This window comes from Melanerpes formicivorus, unplaced genomic scaffold (genome assembly GCF_026170545.1).
Source record: "Melanerpes formicivorus ecotype bairdi unplaced genomic scaffold, bMelFor1.0.p_v2 SCAF_6, whole genome shotgun sequence".
Classification (NCBI taxonomy): domain Eukaryota; kingdom Metazoa; phylum Chordata; class Aves; order Piciformes; family Picidae; genus Melanerpes; species Melanerpes formicivorus.
The window spans coordinates 8,925,950-8,942,706 of record NW_027142358.1 but is presented as its reverse complement, the minus strand read 5'-3'; the positions used below and the strand labels follow the sequence as shown (position 1 = coordinate 8,942,706).

At 59.4% G+C, this 16,757-nt stretch overlaps 3 protein-coding genes across 10 annotated transcripts in view; all 3 read left to right on the top strand.

Annotated features, from left to right (window-relative positions):
• Positions 1–4,321, top strand: part of HPSE2 (heparanase 2 (inactive)) — a 119,593-nt gene extending 115,272 nt beyond the window's left edge. For 4 of the 5 annotated variants that reach the window (XM_068139582.1, XM_068139580.1, XM_068139579.1 and 1 more), the window contains 3 exons: positions 2,043–2,188; positions 3,160–3,306; positions 3,388–4,321. In XM_068139582.1, coding sequence (XP_067995683.1) covers positions 2,043–2,188; positions 3,160–3,306; positions 3,388–3,553 — 459 coding nt within the window. In that variant the 3' untranslated portion in view covers positions 3,554–4,321. The remainder of the gene's footprint in view (positions 1–2,042; positions 2,189–3,159; positions 3,307–3,387) is intronic. The other variant, XM_068139581.1, reaches the window with a different exon arrangement.
• Positions 4,322–4,490: 169 nt separating this feature from the next.
• On the top strand, positions 4,491–9,325 carry HPS1 (HPS1 biogenesis of lysosomal organelles complex 3 subunit 1). Its single transcript, XM_068139573.1, has 18 exons — positions 4,491–4,651; positions 4,741–4,878; positions 4,952–5,094; positions 5,316–5,424; positions 5,629–5,789; positions 5,870–5,972; positions 6,066–6,170; positions 6,262–6,331; positions 6,428–6,495; positions 7,059–7,226; positions 7,301–7,477; positions 7,546–7,613; positions 7,742–7,864; positions 7,968–8,033; positions 8,220–8,364; positions 8,464–8,577; positions 8,719–8,801; positions 9,084–9,325. Exons 1-18 carry the CDS (start codon positions 4,553–4,555, stop codon positions 9,244–9,246), a joined length of 2,103 nt encoding a protein of 700 aa, XP_067995674.1. The 5' UTR covers positions 4,491–4,552; the 3' UTR covers positions 9,247–9,325.
• Positions 9,326–9,421: 96 nt separating this feature from the next.
• On the top strand, positions 9,422–15,836 carry PYROXD2 (pyridine nucleotide-disulphide oxidoreductase domain 2). Of its 4 annotated transcripts, none has more exons than XM_068139575.1 (16): positions 10,257–10,694; positions 11,097–11,116; positions 11,354–11,447; positions 11,527–11,600; positions 11,707–11,853; positions 11,990–12,143; positions 12,360–12,421; positions 12,535–12,632; positions 13,052–13,193; positions 13,342–13,419; positions 13,520–13,592; positions 13,703–13,859; positions 13,993–14,147; positions 14,287–14,393; positions 14,500–14,620; positions 14,813–15,832. In XM_068139575.1, exons 1-16 carry the CDS (start codon positions 10,538–10,540, stop codon positions 14,881–14,883), a joined length of 1,710 nt encoding a protein of 569 aa, XP_067995676.1. In that variant the 5' UTR covers positions 10,257–10,537; the 3' UTR covers positions 14,884–15,832. The 4 variants fall into 4 exon arrangements, with proteins under 4 accessions (XP_067995677.1, XP_067995676.1, XP_067995675.1 ...); XM_068139574.1 differs by having other exon boundaries at positions 13,285–13,419; XM_068139576.1 differs by lacking the exon at positions 14,287–14,393 and having other exon boundaries at positions 9,422–10,694; positions 13,285–13,419; positions 14,813–15,836.
• The last annotated feature ends 921 nt before the right edge of the window (positions 15,837–16,757 follow it).

The following is a 16,757-nucleotide window of genomic DNA, read 5'->3' as shown; positions in this document are numbered from 1 at the left end:
CCACCCTGCTGTGAACCCAGTCAAGGTGGGCTGGCACTCCTTCACATGGTGAGGGAAGGCTGACACAACCCCTGCAGCATGGTGTATGCAGGGACATCCACAAGGTGCAGGGCAGCACCACTGCCCAGCAGGAACAGGGATAGTGGCATATGTCTGGTGACAGCATGAGTCTGTGGTATTGAGCTCATCCTCACCAGGCTTCATCCTTGTGAGCTGAGCCTCCTCCAGGTGCACAAGTCTCCCTTCATTCTTGCATCTCTCTTTGGGCCCAGGATTTGCATGGGATGCAGTTACCAGGCTCATGTGGCACAGACCCCTGTGCTTTTGTCTGGGAGCAGCAAGAGCAGACCAGGAGGTGGCCTTTCCTGCTTTCCTGCAGGAAAAGTTTTCCCAGAAAGTGGGAAGCAGTTTTGGATCTCCCTTTGCCAGCCCAGCCCAGTGCTGCTGGAACAGGTCAGTTTCTGCTAAACTGGGCAGGAGAGAGGATGGGGCCAGCAGTCTGGTCTGGCTCATGGGTATTCACTTTGTGCCAGTCACTGCTGCAGCATTGCCCTGTGATTCATCTGCTGGCCTCCTGTGGTGGGTTTCCTTTTTGCACCCAATAGTAATTTATTTACATTCTACTACTTTCTGTTCAAGATCTGTGGAAAAATTTCAAGGCATAGCCTGAAGCTACCACACCTCCTCATTCAAAATGGATGGTAACTAGGGGCTGTGTGAGGGCCTTCCCTTCATGGGATGGATACTTACACTTGTATGAGGAGTATATGCTTCCACCTGTCCCCCCACCCTGTAGCCTGGGCCCCTGGACACCCCATTCCTCACACACGCCCCTCTGAGGTGGCAGACCATGCAGAACTTTTCTTGTGCCTCCCCAAGCAGGGTACTTGATCTGTATCCTTTTCCAGATCAGTAGCCCTTCCCACTGTGCGGCTCAGAGACTGCCAGTCATAGTAGTCACTGGTGCCAGCATGACAGTTGCTTCTGGGTGTTCAACATTGCTCATGGGGATGAGGGATCATTCCAACTGCCCTGGGATACATGGTCCCCCTGGGGCAGTCCAGAGATCTCACGTGTGCAGAGGTGCTCATTGCAGCCACGAGCAGCACCCAGAGAAGCAGCACAAGAGGCTCCATCACACCAGCATCACCCAGGGTGCATGGAGCAGTGGCAGGAACAGAGCCCTGTCCTGCAGAACAGCAAAGTGCCTGAGCCTGCCCTTTTCCTTCCCACACCCCTGCTTCATTTACCACACACCTCCCAGCTTCTGCAGTGGATGAATGGGGGGCCCTGCCGGCAGCAGCCTCTGTCACCATCACCACACAGCCTCACCTCCCCTTCAGGCTTGGGGCCCATCCTGTGTGCAGAGTGAGGCCATGCCCTGTGGGACATAGTATGTGGTGATGTAATGAAAGGCTGCATCACTGATGCATGTGTGCAGGGGCTGCACATTTCCTGCTTCTTAAGTGCTTGTCCTCCCTGTGCTGTTTTGAGGTGCTTAACTCTACAGGAGGTTTGAAACCAGGAGAAATACTTCTGAGGAGTGGAGCACCCTCACCAAAGCCAGTGTGCCATGAACAGATCTGGAGAGCATGGGAGAGCTCTAGTGTGCTCCAGCCTCATGTAAGGGGTGACTAGCCTGTTGCAGGGACATCACCTTCCTGTGTGCTCCAGCTGGAGCTGGTACGCACGTCAATGGCATAGCTACATTTGGGTCTGTGGGAATGTGCAAAGGCATCCATGCTGCTCCTCATGCTCCACAGCCTAGCCAAAAGCTGAGCTCCTTTATAGGGTATCAGCATCTCCCAGCATGGGCAGAGCAATGTATTCTTGCCTTAATGTCTTTCCTGGAAACAGCAATGCCATTTTGGCTTGGACTGCATAAACAAAACTCACCCCAAGGCAGACATCTGGCACTCAACATTTCACCCTACAAGCCAAAATTTTACTAGACTATAAGCAGGGAAGCCATCCCTTCCTGCCCACTCCCACTGCGAGTCAGAGGGACCGTTGTGCTGCTGACTGTCCCCTCTGCTCCCCAGGACTACTGGCTGTCCCTGCTCTACAAGCGCCTCATTGGTCCCAAGGTGCTGGCCATCCACGTAGCTGGTCTGCAGAGGAAGCCCCGGCCTGGCAGGGTCATTCGCGACAAGCTCCGCATTTACGCTCACTGCACCAGCTACCACAAGTAAGTGGAGCAAGGGAGGCTGAGGGCTGCAGTGGGTGAATGAGCAGGACCCCTGGGAGCTGGGGACCGTCCCAGGACAGGAGCCCAGGGTTTGGTTACGGCAAGGCAGGTCGGCTTCCCAGGGGAGTCCTTCAGGTGCTGCTCTGGCTGCTGTGGCAGTGAAAGGAGTGTGCAGGGAATGACGATGCCTTCGATGAAAGTCGTGGCAAGCCTGCACCTGGGAACAAGGCTGACTGGGGCTGGCTTGGTGGCCACCGAGCAGCCCCAGCAGCAGAGATCAAGGGAGTGGATTTCACACAAGGGGCCCCTGGCCGCTCGGGTTACCTGCCCGGCCTCGCTGCTGGGGAGCCCAGCCTGGTTATTGTTTCGCTGATAAGGTCTTTGAAAGCGCCCCAGCAAGCCTGGGGTGGGAGGGGGGGTGGTCACCACCTCTGCAGACACAAGTTGCTATTGTGGAGGAGGAGAGTCTGTTTCTTTACACAGTCCAGATGCTTTCAACATGCCTCCAGCTCAGTAGGAAACCTTGTCCAGTAACTGACAGGTGCAAAGTGCTTTATAGCCTTTGTTTGGGGCTGCCTGATTAGGCAGGGACAGAGGGATCAGTGTCTGGACTTGTCAGTTAGGTGCCAGGAGCATCAAGAGCAGATACCACTTGTGCACAGAGCTCACCTTCCTTCTCAGCCTCTTTCTTACGAGGGCCTGGAGGGGCTGTCCTGGGACCAGCATGCCCAGTTGCAGGCACCAGCAGGGCACCCCCTCAAGCTGTGTAACTCCTGGCTGAGGAGGTAAGTGGGAGATTGGAAAGGTGTTGTTGCAGAGCTGGGCTTTGTGATGGGGAGGTGGCATCTTCCTGTGGAGAGGAAGCTGGGATGGTGACATCCCTCACAGAGACCCTCAAACCACTTCTTGGAGGCAGTGATCCCAGGGCATGTGCCAATGTGTCCCCCATCTCCTCCTGTTCCCCACTGCAGTCACAACTATGTCCGAGGGTCCATCACCCTTTACATCATCAACCTGCATCGCTCCAGGAAGAAAATCAAGCTGGCGGGAACGCTGCGGGGTAAGATCGTCCACCAGTACCTGCTGCAGCCCTATGGCAAGGAGGGGCTCCACTCCAAGTAAGTGCAGTGCTGGCTGTGGGGCTGCCACTGCTCCTCCCTATGTGATGCCACCACCTTGACTCTCTCTTGCTCCTGCAGGCTGGTCCAGCTCAACGGGCAGCCACTAGCCATGGTAGATGATGGAACCCTCCCCGAGCTAAAGCCTCGTCAGCTGCGGGCTGGCCGCACCCTTGTCATCCCCCCACTGACCATGAGCTTCTATGTGGTGAAGAACGTGAATGCTCTGGCCTGCCGGTACCGATAGCCTTCGGCCCAGAATGGACCTGCCTGCCCTGCTCCTGCCCTCATGCCTTCCCTAGGACATGCTGCCTCCTTGGCAGCCCACATAGCCTCCCAGCGGGGCCACACCAGGCAGGCACCATGCCATGCCCTCATCCTTGCACACTGGTTGCCCTCTGGCTTGGCACCTTCTCCCACCTTGTGAGCTTCATTTGGCCATGGCCAACATCCTGCTGAAGCAGCGCAGCAGTGGATTTGCAGGCCTGCCATGATCCATCCTGAAAAGCTACGAGAAACATCCGGGATCTGGTGCCTACCGGCTGCTGGGGAGGGGTGGGGTGCTGAGCCCTGGCATACCCCAGGATGAGCACCCTCCCCACCACGCCCCCCCCCCCTCCCCCCCACCTGTCCACTCTGCCCCTCGGGATGCCCATGCCAGCAGCTCGTCCCGCTTTCCTCTGCACCTTCCCAGGCGGCGCAGCAAGCACATGGAAGCAGCTCCCTCTGCTGCCGCCAACCCGGCCAGGACCAGCGCGGGGATGCTGCGGACGGGAGAACGGGCGCCGGGGTCCGCCCCGGGCGGGCGGGGCTCGACGTTCGGCGGCTGGAAATACCGATAGTTAAATTATACGTCCCGGAACGCAGGGGAGCGGCGGAAGGCGGGGCCGGCAGGCAGCCCTGGTACTCTTCGGTGCTTAAGTGTGCCCTGCCCGGGAGAAAAGCGGTGTCGCGGGCGGGGGCAGCCGGGAAGTGCCGAGGCGCTACCGGAGGTGTAATAAAGTTGGGCTGTCAACCGCGGCGCTGTCTCCTGTCTGCCGCGGGCCGAGACCGGGGCGGGGAGCGGGGCGGGCAGTGACGGCGCGCTTGGCGCCGCCGTGCAGGACCGCGCCGGGCCGTCGGGGGCGCTGCGCGCGTGGACACGGTGGTCACGCGCGGCAGTCACGCGCGGCGGCGGAGCAGGAAGCGGCGCGGGGCGGGCGGAGGCGCGCTGTCCCGGTGACCCCACTGCTGCCCGGGCGGGGCCATGCGGTGTATCCTGATCGCCAGCACTGCGGCCGAGCTGCTCTTCTACTGGGCCGATGCCGCTTTCCTCCGCCGGCTGCGGACGCCCCACGCCGGGCAGGTGGGGCAGGAGGGGGCGGCCAGGATGAGGGGAGGGGGTGTGTAGCGCGCGGTTACGCGTGGGTGCTGACTCGGGAGCGTGTGCTCCAGGGCCCGGCGCTGGAGGACAGCCTCAACACCCTCTTCGCCCCCCTCATCATCTCCTGCGCGGCACTGCTGGAGAAGCTTGCTGACACCTACACCTGCTTCACCACCGAGCATGAGCAGCACCTCCACGTTCTGCACATGGTAGGGTTGGCACCAGCACCGGGCATCGGGGCACCCCGGCCGGCACCCACCTGACCCTCTCTGCCGGTTGCAGTTTGGGGACTGCCTGTACATCGCAGTGAATGGTGACGGGACGGAGAGTGAGGACGACCTGCGCCGGACACTCTTTGTGCTGCGGCGCATGGTGGAGGCTCACTACGGTCTGGTTGCACTTGACTCCCACCTGGTCCGCAAGGAGTGAGCATACGCAGGCTGGCACACGGGGCTGGCACAACAGGCTGCTGGGAGAGCTGCCCAGTGCTGTCTTGATGTAACCCTGGGCAGTTGGGAGTGGGTCTCTGCGAGCTGCTGCCTTGCAGCAGGGCTCTGTCTGCTGGTCTGCATCAGGGTTTTGGGGTGCCTGTCCCACCCCAGGAGGTGATGACAGACTCTCCACTCACACTCTGTGGCCATTGTAGGTTGCGTCCAGCTGATTCGGAGCAGCGGGAACGTGTCTGGAGCCTGCTGCGCGGCCTGCTGGAGACCTACAGCTACCTGCGTGAAGAGGACCAGAGCTTTGCAGTGGAGGTACTGTGTCCTGGGTGTCCTTTGCCCTGGACCTTTCAGGGTGTCCCAGGGGTGGGAGGCTGTGTGGAGTCCTGGCATGTGGACAGAGGCTCTGGGCTGAGCTCTTTGGGCAGCTCCCTGGAGGAATGTAACCTCAGGCCTGCTGTAGGGCTTCATGGCTGAATCTAGAGGACTCAGCAGCCTCCCCCACAACTTGCACCCCAGGCTGTGGAGCGGCTGATCCACCCTCAGCTGTGTGAGCAGTGCATCGAGTTCCTGGAGAGGCAGGTGGTGCAGTACATCAACACCAGCCCCGAGCGTGGTGGGGATGAGGTGGGCCATGCCTTTCTCCTGGTACATACCAAGCTGCTGGCCTTCTACTCCAGGTGAGACCAGCTCTGGCTCTGCCACCCTCATAAGGCAACCCTTGCCTTCCCAGCTGACCTTTCCCTTTTCTGGCCTGCAGCCGCAATGCCAGCTCCATCCGCCCTGCTGACCTGCTCGTCCTCATCCTCCTGGTGCAGGACCTGTACCCTAGCCAGAGTGCTGAGGAAGAGCTTGGCCCCCAGGTGCTCCAGACATGGGGGGCAGTGGATGAGGATGCCCTTTATAGGCTCATGCCTTGGCAGCCAGGGATTCATTTTTTTTCCTCTTTTTGAAAGCCTTCTGCAGGGAATGTGCCCCTCCAGGGGCCCAAGAGAAGTGAGAGCATTCCTGTGAGCGGTCTTGGCTCCCACAATACTGTGGAGAAGGACTTGGATGATCAGGTGAGTCCCTGGGATTGGGAGCTGCAGGGTGGGATGCTGGCTGGGCTGCCAGCATCATTCCCACCACTGACATAGACATTCTTGCCATCAGGACACAGACGATCAGTCTGTGTCAGAGGTTTACTACACACCTGAGCCCTCACCAGGCAGGCAGAGCACAGGTGAGTGATGAGCTGGCCAGCAGCCCTGACCCATGTTCCCCAGCCCTGTGGAAGATCCAGGGCTGCAGGGAAGATGACCTGTTGTGCTTCCTGCAGGCAGTGAGAGCTGGTCAGAGGGTGCTGAGAGGCTGAGCACTGGAGAGGCAGACTCTGCAGACGTCCAGGTGAGGAAGGGATCCCACAGTCCTTCAGCTCCACCCTTCAGCCTGTCCTGGTGCTCTTTGCAATCTCTGGTGTTCATCACTTATCCCTTGCTGGGCTGCGGCTGTGGGTGCTCCAGGCTGGGGATGCACCTGGCATTCCCCATGTTGAGTATAACCCTGTGAAGTCTCTGACCACCCTCTCGGGAGCATTGCTTTATGGTCTCCTTACCCAGAGCTGTCAGCACAGAGGGGCCAGGGCTGCCTCAGAGCAGTCTGGTGTCTCCCTCTGCTGCCTCTTAGCTTTCCGGGCTGCTTCTCTCTGCAGGTCTGCAAATAATTGCTGTCCTTGGCATAAGGTGTTTACTACTTGTGTCTTTGCAAGCAGTTTCCCCTCTATCTGCTGTTCATTTGGGATCCCTGGGCACTTGCCTCACTGCTGATACTTTGCTGAGTGGCTTCTCCAGCTCCCCAGTTCATCTCGAGTTGTAGCTTTCAGGGCGTTGCTGTGTCTCTCCAGAGTATTCTGGCTTGGTGCAGTCTGTGTCATCTTCTTGGGGGACTGAGCATTTTCCCTGTCTCTCCAGATAGCAGAGGACTTGTTGCAGACCTTGGGGCCTCTTGTCCCTGAAGCTTCAAACCCCCGAAGAATCTTCCTGGATGCCAGCCTGCGGGAAGGTTACTGCCCCTTGCTGCCACACACTATGCACTGCCTCCCACTCTGGCCAGGCATCTCTCTTGTCCTCCTGACCAAGGTGAGCTGCCTGTAAGGTGAGGGAAGTGATGTTTGACTTGGTCCTGGCTGACCCACCTTTCCCTTCCCCATCAGGGTCCCACAACTCAGGTGGCCATCACTTTGTACCAGCTGCTGGATGGTTTCTTGGTGTTGGAGAGGAAGTTGGAAGAGGGTCCAGAGGCAGGATCCCCACGCTCCTACCCGTTCCTTGCAGAGCTTCGGCAGCGCATGGACAAGTTTGTGAAGAAACTGAGTGGGCAGGACATTCAGGTGGGAGTGGAGAATGAAGACCCTGTCCTGTTGTCCCCACAGCTCAACGCTGAGCCCCCTCTCTCTAGTTGCAGAACTCCTGGGTAGACTTCAAGAACAAGATATTTTCCAGGAGTGAGCCTGGCAACTCCCTGGAGTGAGTATGAGGAGGCCAGGGATAGTCTCCAGGGCCAGGAAAAGTCCCCAGCCCTGGGGATGGCATGGATATCCCTGAGGCTCTGGGCAGCAGGGGCCAAGCTCAGTGCCGTCTGTCTCCTGGCTTAGGCTGCTTCAGGCAGTGACCAATGTGAAGCGTCAACTCTGTTCTGTGTACCGCCGGCTCTTCCTGGCCTCCAGCAGCCACAGCCTGTCCCAGGGGCTGCGGGCCCGCACGCAGAAGCTCATGAGGTGAGTACATGGGGGGTGGCCAGCATCCTCGGGGGGCTGCCCCGTACCCAGATGTTCTGGTGCTTGGTGGGTCCACACCTTTCACCACACCTCTTCTTGGCAGGGAGAAGCTGCTGGACTGGAGGGACTTCCTGCTGGTGAAGAGCAGGCGCAATATCACCATGGTGTCATACCCGTCCTTGCAGCTGGGAACCTGGCCGGGCCAGGAGGGATCCCCAGGCGGGTAGCAGAGGTGGGAGTCTGCCCAACAGCAGACTGAAGGGTGGGAGGGCAGTGGGCAAAAGCAGGTTCTCCAAGGCTCAGGGACTGTCCTGGAAGGGCACTAAAGTTGTTGGACACCCTTAACCCACCCCACGTACCTGGAGGACTTTCCTGGCCTGGTGCACTTTATCTATGTGGACCGCACAGCTGGGCAGATGATGGCACCGTCACTCACCATGACAGAGAAGTCCAGCTCAGAGCTAGGCAAGGCCCCCCTGGCCACCTTCATCAAGAGGAAGGTACTGCTTGTGAAGATTGGGGGTGGGATGGGGGACCACCGGAGGGGATGATGGTTGGATGGTTTTCTGCTCAGGCTTCAGATGCTCCTTCTCTCCCAGGTCTGGTCCCTGATTGCACTGGCCAGGAGATACCTACAGAAGGGCTACACAACACTCATGCTGCAGGATGGTGACTACTGCTGCTCCTACTTCCTTTGGTTTGAGAATGAGGTGGTACGTGGGGCCCAGGAAAGGGCTGAGCCACTCCCCCTTGGCACCTGCTGAAGACAGAGGGCAGGGCTTATAGAGACAGCTAGCTCTGGCTCTTTGGCAGTCCCTTCTCTGCTCCTGCCCTCTGCTCTCATCTCTCCTCAGGGCTACAAGCTGGAAGTGATAGAGGTGCCAGTTCTCTCTGACGATTCTGCTCCCATTGGGATGCTGGCAGTAGACTACTACAGGTGAGCAGTCCCCAGCCCTGTGGTTTGGCACCAGAGTCCAGGTCTGTGCTGGCACAGGGGGCCCCATGAGTGATGCTGTCTTTGCCAGGACATTGCTGCAGAGGTGTACCAGTGGTGTGGTATCACCAGGGTAACAACAGCCCATCTCTCCAGCCTGGTGCCACTGTCATGCTGGTGGATGGGCATCATGTCCTTGCCAGTGACTTCCTAGGAGAAAGATGTTTAGAAAGAAGGTGCCAGTTTGCACTGTGCCTTCCATGCCCCCTGTCATCTTCTCCCTAGGAAGCTGCTGCGTTACTACAGCAAGAGCCACCAGGCAGAGATGGTGAAGTGCTATGAGCTGCTGACTGTGCACTTGGGCATCATCCCCTCCGAGCTTGTGGTCCAGCAGGCCTGTGACTTAGCCCGGCGCCTCTGGGAGCCCTCCCGCATCCCTCTGCTCTGAGATTGTCTCCAGCTACCTCAGGACCAGGATTAAAGTGGGTGCCTGGGTGTGCCCAGCACCTGGGCTATTTTCTAGGTGTCTGTGCACTGTTGGCTGTGTCTGCAGGCAGGCACAAGCAGCCTTCCTTTCCTCCAGCCTGTCTGGGGCTAGCACTGCCTGCCTTCTGCTTCCCAGCAGCCTCCAAGGACAATCAGGGAGTGGGGCTGAGAGGTAACTGGCAAATCACCATCTTGCTGAAAAATACATTTCTAAAGCAGGATTTATATCACTGGCCTGGCATTGCCACTAGGCTTTGGCCAGAGAACAAAATGGTGTAGGCAGGTCTGCGTGGAGGAATGGCCCAGGGTGTGTCACCCTCCTCCCTCGTCCCCAAATACAGGGTGCATGGCCCTCAGGGGCTTGGCATGCTCTGGAGAAGTACAGCCTGTCCTGCACCTCCTTCTCCACATTCAGACTTTCAGGCATCATTCAGCTCAGTTGAGCTCAGCTGTGAACAGGGAGTAAAGCCAAGCTAGCTAATACACTTCCTAGGCATGCGTGGGCTCAGCGCACGTGCGAACCCCGTGGGCATAGCTGGGGATGAGGCCATCCCCAAGGGACTTTGGCAGATACTGCCCCTTTTCAGTCTGTGCTGGCCACTGGGGCTGGGAATGGTAGTTCAGAGAGCACTGGACCATGGCAAAGCCTTTGTTCTGTCCTGATGGGCAAGAATTTGCCCTTCTGAGCAAGACTGCTTCGTTTGGGTCAAGTTCACCTCCAAGCTGCCCTTTTTCTCACTGCGCTGTGCTTAATGGGGCTCCAGCTCCCCCCCTGCCCTGCAGTGCTTGTTGGCCTTTCACCCCAGCCGCCTGCGCTGGGGCCTCCCTGGAGCAGAACGGGAGCTGGGGAGGAATTCTCAGGCCCCCAGCTGCCTGTCCAGCACCTTCCTGGAATAAAGGCTGGGGAGCATCTGGCATTCTGGGGAGCATCTGGCATTCTGGGGAGCATCTGGCACTCTGCGGAGCAGCGGCCAGGATCTGACCCTGTTGGCTTTTCAGCACCGAGGCTGGTGTCTGTACCTTCTGCAAGCTGCCAGCAAAGCTGTGCCAGCATGAGCTGTTACGTGTGCTTGTCCTGCCCAGCCTTCCCGCAAACTTGGGACAGGGTGTCCAGCCCTGCGTCAAGCCGTCCCCTGCCCTGGCCCCCGCCCCGGCCCCCGCCCCGTGCCCGGAAGCCCTAGGAAAATTTCCGCCGTGAAAGCAAAGTCCAGGCTGCTGGGCGCAGGGCAGCCTCGGCCGGGCACTGCGAGGCGATGGCAGCCGGGCTCCGGGCACGGCTAGGCACGGACTACCCTTGCCGCTGCTTGCGGGGCTGGCATCTAACCCCGGGGCTTCCGGGATCACGGCTGGCCCATGCCGGGGCCGCCCCCCGGCTCCAGCAGGAGTACGATGCGGTGGTGATCGGGGCAGGTAACACAGGGAGCCGGTGCTGGGCTGTGGGGAGCCACGGGGGCCCCCAGCTGCCCTCTCCCCAAAGCGGGCAGGGGGGTAGTGGGCAGGTGGGGACCACAGCCGTGCTGGGTATGTTGCAGACGTATTGGCATGCAATTTGTGACAGGGAGGGGTCAGGCACACGTTACAGCCGCGCAGCACGCAGGGCACAGCCTGGGCACTTCTGTCCCCCTCTGCTGCACCGTTAGGGTCCGAGCTGTAGGGACAGGTGGGGATCTTCCTTGTTACCTGTACTCCTCTGTGCAGAACCCTGTTATTTTAGTGGCTGTGGCATCCCCCGTGCCCCAGGTACAGTAGGGTGCCCTGTGCTGTGGGACTGCCCTGCTGCCGGGGTCTGCTCAGCTCTCTCTCTCCTTGCAGGACACAACGGGCTGGTGGCAGTGAGTACCAAGAGTGGGGTGCTGTCTCTTCTCCATCCCTGGGGAACAACGGGGGACCAGGGAGGGCCTGTGCCGTGAGCAAAGGATGATGTTGGTGGCAGTGTGTGTGGGGCTGAGGGCTCTCACACGGCTGTAGGGAATAGGATCCTCCCTGATGAGGGGAGCACCATGTGCAAGAGGCAACAAGGACATCTTCCACCTGGAGGGATGGGTAGTGTGATGCCATGCTCCCCACAGGCTGCCTACCTGCAGCGGGCAGGAGTGCGCACGGTCGTGATGGAGAAACGCCATGTGCTGGGTGGTGCAGCCGTCACAGAGGAAATTGTGCCAGGTAGTCCTGCATGTGCCCTGTCCCTCCACCCCTGGCCAGTCCTGAGCACAGGCACTCCACACTGCCCCACATTTTGCAGGCTTCAAGTTCTCCCGGGCATCATACTTGCTTAGTCTGTTGCGGCCACAGATCTACACTGAGCTGGAGTTACAGGTACCAGTACCCTCACCAGGCTGCTGGCACCTCTGAGCATACTGGGAGGGTTAGCCTGCTGCTAGGCTGTCCCTGCAGGGTGAGTCCTGCTGTCCCTGTCTTGCAGCGGCATGGTCTGAGGGTGCTCCCACGGGACCCCTACTCCTTCACCCCGCTACTGGAGCACAAGAACTCTCCCCGCTCCCTCCTGCTGGGACATGACATGGCCCAGACCCAGCAGCAGATTGCCCAGTTCTCCCAGAAGGATGCTCAGGTGTGGTGAGGCTGTGCTCTAGGCCCAGCAAAGGCCCCAAAGGGCTGCCCTGCCTGTGGAGCAACAAGGATGCTGCTGGGTGGAGTTGCACCTACTATGGCACAGTCTCTGTTGTCCCCTCTCTGTCCTCTCTCAGGCTTATCCTGAATATGAGGCATTCATGGGACGCTTGGTGTCAGCCCTCAACCCACTGCTGGATGCCCCTCCAGTGGACACAGCTGCCCTGGGGCAGGGCTCCCTGCTGCAACGGCTCAGGGCCCTGCGAGCCCTGCAGCCCCTGCTGCAGGCAGGTACGTTTGGGATATCAGGAAACCCTGGTGGCAATGGATATTTGCCCACACCTGGGGGGACAATGCAGAGTTGCCCTTTCCTAGGGCATAGGCTATTCAGGAGCCCAAGCTGGATTAGCAGGCTCTGGCAGGCTTGTCCACCTTGGTCTTGCTGCCTGATCCCCACACCCAGCTGAGCACAGCCATGCAAGTCTCACACCACCTCTCCAATCGCAGGGTGGATGCTGGGGTGGCAACTGCCCCGCTATTATGAGGTGCTCACAGCCCCCATCTCCAAGGTGAGTGCTGGCAGCAGCATTGTGGAGCCACCGTCTGCCTTGCTGCCTGCCTGTGAGAGTGCTGCAGCAGCTCCCCACCCCGAGCTTGGCATTTTCTTTTTCTCCTGAGCCAGATCCTGGATCAGTGGTTTGAGTCAGAACCCTTGAAGGCAACTCTGGCTACAGATGCAGTGATTGGAGCCATGGCCAGTCCCTACACCCCTGGCAGTGGGTGAGGGTCCCTTCCCCCAAGAGCTCATGGCTGCACCAAGCCCCTGTGCTTCTCTGTGCCCACACCTCTGTAGCTCTGTTGCACCCAAGCATCCCAGGCTCTGCCCTGCTGCCTCTCCTTCCTGTTGCCCACTCAGCCTTGCTGGGATGGCTTTGTGGGGTGGGGATGGGCAAGGGACTGCCCCTTATCCCTGCCATTTGACACTCCTGAATTCTCCTCACCTACTCCTTTGCTGTTTGAACACCTCTGTCCTCAGGCCAGGTCAAGTCCTGGCTGGTGACTGCTCCCTGTAGGAGCTAGCATCCCACAAGCTGGTGTAGTTCCATCTATGGGAGCTATGGTACCATCTTCACTATATCCATGCAGGGGACATACCCATCCCCTTGGCTGGTGGCTAACCTGGGCTCCTGTTACCACAGGTATGTGCTGTTGCACCATGTGATGGGCGAGCTGCAGGGACAGCGGGGAGCCTGGGGCTATGTAGCCGGTGGGATGGGGGCCCTGTCCCAAGCCATCGCTTGTGCAGCGACTGCCCTGGGAGCCCACATCTTTGCTGAGAAGGTACAGGGTGCCTGGATACAGGGAGCGGCCTGGCCGGCCTGGAGGCGGTGGGGATGCTCTTGGTGAAGTCATGTTTCCTCTGCTTGCCCAGGCAGTGTGCCACGTGCTGCTGGGCAGGGATGGGCAAGCACAGGGCATTGCTCTGCAGGACGGGACAGAGGTGAGGAGTAAACTGGTGCTGTCCAATGCCTCCCCACAAGTCACCTTCCTGGAGCTCATTCCCCAGGTACAGTACACATGAGCTGGTGGGGGCTTGCTGTGGTGGCATACCCCCAGCTGCACTGCCTCTTCACAGCCAGCCTCCATGCTGGCATCTCCCACCACAGGAGCAGCTGCCCAAAGATTTTGTGCAGCGAATACGGCAGGCTGACACGTGCTCCCCTGTCACCAAGATCAATGGTAGGTACCAGTGAGTCCATCTCTGCCACTGTCCTCACTGAAGGGACACTGGCACCAGACTCAGTAAGAAGTTGCATCCTGCTCTCCCCATTCCCTCCTCCTATGCCCAGTGGCAGTTGATCGGTTGCCCAACTTCCTGGCTGCCCCCAATGCCCATGATGACCAGCCCCTGCCCCACCACCAGTGCTCCATCCATCTCAACTGCGAGGGCACCCATCTCCTGCACCAGGCCTTCACTGAGGCCACCCATGGGCACCCTTCTAGCAGGTAGGAACCTGCACTGGCACACCTCAATGCCCTGGCGAAGGGGCAGGATGGCCATGGTGGGTGGTGCTGAGGGAAGAGTTTTTGGATGGCTGGATCTCTCTCTGCCTCCCTGGATAGTTCCCTCCTCTTTCAGGCCCATGATCGAGCTCTGCATCCCCTCGGTACTGGACCCAGGGCTGGCCCCACATGGCTGCCACGTTGTGTCCCTCTTCACCCAGTACACCCCCTCTGTACTGGCGGGCGGGCAGCCCTGGGACGAGGAAGCCAGAAACGCATATGCAGACACAGGTACAAAATGCATGCAGGGATATGGGTATGTAATGCATGCCCAGACCTGGGTAATGCCAGGACTGCAGAGCCACCCTGGAGCTGCTCAGGGGATAGCCACCACGTTCCTCTAACCTGCCTGCTTTCCCTCCCTCCCTAGTGTTTGACTGCATTGAAGACTATGCCCCAGGGTTCAAGGCATCTGTCATAGGCAGGGACATCCTGACACCACCAGATCTAGAAAGGGTCTTTGGGCTGCCTGGAGGGGTGGGTACCATGCAAGCTCATCGCTGTGCATCAGTGCCTTGCCAGTGCTGGTGGGCATACAGCCCTGTGTCAGGCACAGGCAGCTCATGTAGAGCTCTGCTTACAGAACATCTTCCATGGAGCAATGTCTCTGGACCAGCTGTACTTTACCCGGCCAGCACCTTCCTACTCAGGCTACCGGTCCCCAATTCCTGGCTTGTACCTATGTGGAAGTGGAGCCCACCCTGGTAAGCAGGGCTGGGAGCTGGGACTTTTTGGGTGGGGGGCTGCAGGAAGAGGGCAGGGGTACGTGGAAGAGGTCCAAGGGCAGCATGGAGCAGAGGTGTCCACTCTCCTCTCTGCATTGCATGGGCAATGAGGTGAGGGAGCTCCTCTGGGGCTGGAGCTGTCCACTACTCCTTATTTCTGTTTTCTTGCAGGAGGAGGAGTGATGGGAGCAGCGGGACGCAATGCTGCCCAAGTGGCCCTCGAGGACTTCAGGCGCCGGTGAAAGCAGTGGCGACACTTGACTTCACCTGACCAAGGGTTGTGGCTGCAGCAAGCCGTGTTCACCCTCTGCAGAGCCCTGCTCATCTCCAACTTGCTTTCCTGGCACCACAGGGTAGCAGCATCCCCTTAGAGCTGGGGACTGCAGGGTGGCAGGATCTCTTGTGCTCCCAGCTGCTACCATGGCCCCCAGCTCTCCACTGTCCAGCCTTGCTTGGGTGGCTCTTGTGCACTGACTGGCCATGGCAAGCCTCACTCAGCCCCTGCCTGTGCCAGTGGAAATAAACCCTGCTGAGCATTACCCTGGGGGAAATCAGGCTCTGTTAAGCCAGCACACCCAGGCCCCAGTTTGAGCACTGTCACTGTAGTTTTTCAGGTCATTGTGAAGCTCCCAACATGCTGTCGTTGGGGGCTTCACTGTGCCATCTGCTCTGTGGCTGGTTATGCACAGGTGATGAATGGAGACAACCATCCTCCCCCTGCTTCTCTCTTCTGATTACTGATGTAGACCCAGGTGCATGCAGGGCTATTTGGCTGGAGCCACACAGCCCCAGGCTGGCCAGAACCACCCCGAGGTGTCCAAAACAAGCAGGCAGCCAGGGAGCTGCTTGAGACATGCTTTGCTACTTGAAACCCCCGATTCTCATCTGTCTTCCTGTTCCTCGGTGGCTGAGTTACAGCAGCCATGCACTCAACATCTCAGAGACCACAGGAGCCTGAACTGTGTCCCCGCCCCCAGCTTCCCCATTCCTGACGGGAGCTACACGTGTTCTGGCCCCGTCCCTCCATCCTCAGGGCAGATGCTTCGTGCAGCCCAGCAGCTCTTGTTGGCCATCCTTCAGCTGACTGCAGGCTCGGGGTGTGCTGCACTCCCGGAGCCGCTCACTGCAGATTACAGTGCTCACATCCTCTCCCTGCCCTCTTCCTCCCCCAGACAATGCTCCCGATTCAGCTGCCCGCCTCCCCTCCTGCCGGGCCCTAAATACGGTGCTGCTAGGCTGAGCTGTTGCACCTGAGCTGGCTGAATCAATATTGACCGGCCAGGAATAGTCCCGCAGCCCGCTGAGAATAGCCCCGCACGCCACCCCGCTGCCCACAGCTTCCCGCGCACGGGGCTGCCCTGCACCCGGTGCCGTATTTTTAGCTACTGCAATTGCCGGCTGCCTGAGGCTGCAGGTGCCGGCACCCAGCGAGCCTCGAAGGGTGGCAGCAAGAGGGATGGCAGCAAGTGGGGGCACCTCCAGCCTGCTGTGACAGGTTCAGTCTGGCAGGTCCCACGTGTAGGAGAGCCCCTGGCTACCCTCTTCTCGCTGCCCCCAGGAGCAGAGGCATAGCTGGGAGCAGGTCCCAGAACCCTCCTGCCCTGTGCCACTGCCAGCATCTGCCTGGGGGTGGATTAGAGTGGGCTCTTGTCCTCATCCTTGAGTAACTGATCTCCAAAACATCGAAATATGAATGAGTCATGAGCTCCATTGCTGACCCCAGCCCCACCCCAGGGCTTTCCGTGGTCTCCACGTTGAAGATGACCAGGGACCATGGCCCCAGGAGAGGCTCCAGCACAGGATGAGGATGCCCTGCAAGGGGGTCTCAGGGTCATGCATCCCTGCACGCCCGGTGGTACTAGAGAATCCTGCAGGACGTGGCGATGAGCTCACGGGCTATTCCCGGCCGTGTTGATCCTGGCTTCTCCAGACAGGAACCAGCTGCTTTGACTCCAAACAAACAGCCCAGTGGCCACCGGCACATTCCTGACCGGCCCCTGGCCACGGCGAGGGCACCGGGCTTCCTGTTTATCCCCGTCCCACGGCGTGGCACAGCAGGGCAAGTGGGCAGTGGAGTGCCTCGGGGACTGGCAGCACCCCAAGACAGAGGTTGTTC

Coding starts and splice junctions, on each gene's coding strand:
- PYROXD2 (XM_068139574.1), top strand. CDS start 10,538: ATGGCAGCCGGGCTCCGGGCACGGCTAGGCACGGACTACCCTTGCCGC. Junction 13,593..13,702: donor CCCTGTCACCAAGATCAATG/GTAGGTACCAGT, acceptor TCCTATGCCCAG/TGGCAGTTGATCGGTTGCCC. Junction 14,621..14,812: donor TGGAAGTGGAGCCCACCCTG/GTAAGCAGGGCT, acceptor GTTTTCTTGCAG/GAGGAGGAGTGATGGGAGCA.
- HPS1 (XM_068139573.1), top strand. CDS start 4,553: ATGCGGTGTATCCTGATCGCCAGCACTGCGGCCGAGCTGCTCTTCTAC. Junction 4,652..4,740: donor GGACGCCCCACGCCGGGCAG/GTGGGGCAGGAG, acceptor CGTGTGCTCCAG/GGCCCGGCGCTGGAGGACAG. Junction 8,034..8,219: donor CGCAATATCACCATGGTGTC/ATACCCGTCCTT, acceptor AACCCACCCCAC/GTACCTGGAGGACTTTCCTG.